At 53.9% G+C, this 3,849-nt stretch overlaps 1 protein-coding gene across 3 annotated transcripts in view; it reads left to right on the forward strand.

Annotated features, from left to right (window-relative positions):
- Positions 1–776: 776 nt before the first annotated feature.
- Positions 777–3,849, forward strand: part of CDH16 (cadherin 16, KSP-cadherin) — an 11,280-nt gene continuing 8,207 nt past the window's right edge. For 2 of the 3 annotated variants that reach the window (XM_011932084.1, XM_011932085.1), the window contains exons 1-5: positions 777–953; positions 1,677–1,734; positions 2,030–2,113; positions 3,344–3,499; positions 3,570–3,708. In XM_011932084.1, the coding sequence (XP_011787474.1) occupies positions 1,690–1,734; positions 2,030–2,113; positions 3,344–3,499; positions 3,570–3,708 (424 nt within the window). In that variant the 5' untranslated portion in view covers positions 777–953; positions 1,677–1,689. The remainder of the gene's footprint in view (positions 954–1,676; positions 1,735–2,029; positions 2,114–3,343; positions 3,500–3,569; positions 3,709–3,849) is intronic. The other variant, XM_011932086.1, reaches the window with a different exon arrangement.

A 3,849-nucleotide genomic window follows, 5' to 3' on the forward strand; every position in this document is an offset into this window, starting at 1 on the left:
TCAAGGTCACCTGAGCCGGTTTAATCTTCTTAGAGGCACAAGACTGCCCATTGTCTCAGCCCTGTCACTGTTGAGTGGCCAGTGTAAGGACTTGGGGAGCTCACAGGCTGCTGCACTCCCCCACCACAGGTCCCTCTGGGGAGTGGTCTGGAGCCCCAATACCCAGTTCCACTCATGCACTGCTCACCCATCCTTTGCAACCTCTAGCTCCTTGTCTTAGTTCCACAAGCCATGGGGAGTTGCCAGAGCAGAACGAGAGCCAGGTCATTTCTGAGTCCCTGAGTTCTGCTCTCAAGGGGCTCCCAGTCTAATGGAAGATGCAGACAATGGCAATCTGGTGTCCTCTGTCTATTAATAGAGATAGCACATGGCATGGCGTGAGGGGGTGGGGCATTCCCAGAGGAGACTCCTGAACCAGCCTGGGAACACAGGGGAAGTTTCCTGGAAAAAGGAGTATTTGAGCTGAGTACTGAAGCATGAGCAGGTGCTTACCACACAGATGAATGAGTGGGAAGGGTATTCCATGCACAAGGAACAGAGTGTGCAAAGGTGTGGCTGCAGATGCTGGAGCCTGGGAGATGAGTGAGACCAAGTCTGGAGCCACAGAAAAAGTAGTGTCCAGACCAAGAGGGCCAAGGAATACCCCCTGGGCTGTGTTGGGGTCGAGGGAGTGCCAGGCCAACCATCTCCCCACCTCCCGGGGCTGGCAGTCACGGATGCTGAGCAACTCCTAGCTTTCCAAAGTCAATGAGTAACTTGGGGGGCTGGGCGGGGCCAGGCCTGCTGCTATGGGCCCAGTGGCCTTTTCCACTCCTGAGCAAGCGTGGCTGAACCCTCCTACCTGCTCAAGTGCCCTGCCTTCCCCATCCAGCCCAGCCTGGCCAGAGCTCCCTGGAGAAGAAGCCCTTTTGCTTAGCAGCTGGACCAAGGGAGCCAGTCTTGGGCGCTGGAGGGTGAGGGACTGGGAGTGGAGGGGAGGGCATGGCTGAGGCTGGGGTTGGTGGTGGGAAAAGGAGAAACACTGCCCTGTCCCCGCCATCTGGGAAAGAATTCCCAGGGCCTCATCTTGGAGAGGTTGTTGATTTGTTGCTGCTCTGTCTGCCCAGCTCCATGACAAGGGCTGGAAAATGATGAGACAAGAGCCAGGCTCCTGCTCCGGGGGCTCTCCTTGTCTAGCAGGTGGCAGTGGGAGGCAGGACAGTCCAGGAGGCCCTGAGCTAGGAGGAATCCTCCCGTGGTCAAGTCCTCTGTGACCTTGGCCAGACCCCGGCCTTCAGGCCTTGCCAGCAACAAGAGGTGACTTCAGGAAGTGACACTCCAAGTCTTCAGGAACTTTCCAGCTTCAAACTTTTGTGATTTGGGGGGTTGCTAGAAAATTACCACTTTGGGATCTGCAAGTTGGGGAGGCTATGGTGAGAAGGAGCTGAAGGTCTAGAGGTGAAATTCCAATAGAGTGCTTGAGGGGCCAAGAGCCCAGGTGCAGGGTGGCTGGGCCTGGGGGCCTTGGTGGGCCTGGCTGAGGAGCAGGGCACTACCCTGCAGGAGATGGGGAACCTCAGCTCCTTTGCAGGGGAGGAAGAGGAGGCTACTCTGCAGTGCGATCCCGCTGGTTGTGTGTGTGGGATGCAAAGCCCCCCCCCCCACCTGGGCTGACTCCTCACTGCTATGTCCCTCAGGCCCATCCTGACCATGGTCCCTGCCTGGCTGTGGCTGCTTTGCGTCTCTGTCCCCCAGGTGAGCTGGGCACTGCCCCCTCTCCTTCAGATCTTGGCCTTGGGGGTTGACACCCTTGTCCCTAACTCCACCCGGACGAATTGCACTGACTGTGAGAACGGTGCAAAGCATGGGAGGGGTCAGAGCTGGGACTACAGAGCTATCGTGGGATGAGGAGGTCAAAGGCCAGAGCACGGGTGGATGGACTAAGGTACGGCCAGGCCCTGGGAAGGGGCAGAAATTCCCCTCTTCTGTTGGGTCCCAGTGCCTAGGCAGGAAGATAGAGCCTGGTGACAAGGTGAGAATCCTCCCACAGGCTCTCCCGGAGGCCCAGCCTGCAGAGCTGTCTGTGGAAATTCCAGAAAACTATGGTGGAAGTTTCCCTTTATACCTGACCAAGGTGAGCCAGAGAGCTGGGGGGGTGGGGGGGTGGGGGGAATTACTCCCCACAAAGTCCTGCTTCTCCTTCCTCTGGCACCCTTCCTCTTGCTGTTTCTCTTTGAAACCCTGCTTTCCAGAGAGTTATACATATTATACAGGTTATCCATGTTATACAGGTTGAGTGTCTCCTATCTGAAATGCTTGAGACCAGAAGTGTTTCAGATTCTGGATTTTTTTTTCAGATTTTAGAATATTTGCATATACATCATGAGATATCTTGGGGAATGGAACCCAAATCTAGACACGAAATTCATTTATGTTTCATATACACGTTATACACATAGCCTGAAGGTAACGTTATACTTTTTTTTTTCTTTTGAGACGAAGTTTCACTCTTGGCCCCCTGGGCTGGAGTGCAGTAGTGCGACCTCAGCTCACTGCAACTTCCACCTCCTGGGTACAAGAGATTCTCCTGCCTCACCTTCCTGAGTAGCTGGGATTACAGGCATGCAGCACCACTCCTAACTAATTTTTTTTTTTTTTTTTTTGTATTTTTAGTAGAGACAGGGTTTCACCATGTTGGCCAGGCTGGTCTTGAACACCTGACCTCAGGTGATCCACCCGTCTTGGCCTCCCGAAGTGCTGGGATTACGACTTTGGGATTTGCGAGCTGGGGAGGCTATGGCGAGAAGGAGCTGAAGGTATAGAGATGAAATTCCAATAGAGTCCTTGAGGGGCCAAGAGCCCAGTGTGCGTCACTGCTCCTGGGTGAATATTTTTAATGATTTTGTGCATGAAACAAAGTTCTAACTGTGTGTTGACTGTGATCTGTCACATGAGGTCAGATGCGGCATTCTCCACTTGTCACATCATGTTGACGCTCAAAAAGTGTCAGATTTTGGAGTATTTCAGATTTCAGATTTTTAGGTTAGAGATATTCAACCTGCAGCGGGAATGACCAAAAGATTTTAATCCCAGCGGAGAGCACAGCTTTAGATTAAAGAATGACATCTTGGTGGTGAGGTTTCAAACTTCAGAAAGGGCAGGGAGTTTGGGGGAGCACCAGGTCCAGGGAAAAGAGTTCTGTCTCTGAGTCTCGGTCCTGATGCTTACTGACTGTGTGACCTCAGACAGGAGCCAGATGTCTCTGAGACTCAGTTCCCCACATGTAAAATGAGGCCATCAGGTGGAGGGGGGTCATCTCCCAGGCCTGGCCACTGCTCCCTTCACTTCTGTTCACCCCCATCAGCTGCTGCTGCCCCGTGAGGGGGCTGAAGGCCAGATCATGCTGTCAGGGGACTCAGGCAAGGCAGCTCAGGGCCCATTTGCTATGGATCCAGATTCTGGCTTCCTGCTGGTGACCAGGGCCCTGGACCGAGAGGAGCAGGCAGAGTACCAGCTACAGGTATGGCTGTGCCAGGTGTAGGGGAGCGCAGGCAAGGCAGAGCCAGATGCTGATTCCCCTTTCCTGCCAGGTCACCCTGGAGACACAGGATAGACATGTCTTGTGGGGTCCACAGTCTGTGCTTGTGCGTGTGAAGGACGAGAATGACCAGGTGCCCCAATTCTCTCAAGCCATCTACAGAGCTCAGCTGAGCCGGGGCACCAGGCCTGGTGAGTGACCAGGTCAGCCAATTTACAGTAAGCTCAGGTGGGCATTGATGGAACAGTAGAGAGCAAAGAGATGGCCAGACAGTTGGCATAGGACAGGGCAGCCATTTCTGTCCCACTTCTTTTCTTGCTTTGCTTTGCTTT

Source organism: Colobus angolensis, unplaced genomic scaffold, assembly GCF_000951035.1.
Source record: "Colobus angolensis palliatus isolate OR3802 unplaced genomic scaffold, Cang.pa_1.0 Scaffold93, whole genome shotgun sequence".
NCBI classification, from domain to species: domain Eukaryota; kingdom Metazoa; phylum Chordata; class Mammalia; order Primates; family Cercopithecidae; genus Colobus; species Colobus angolensis.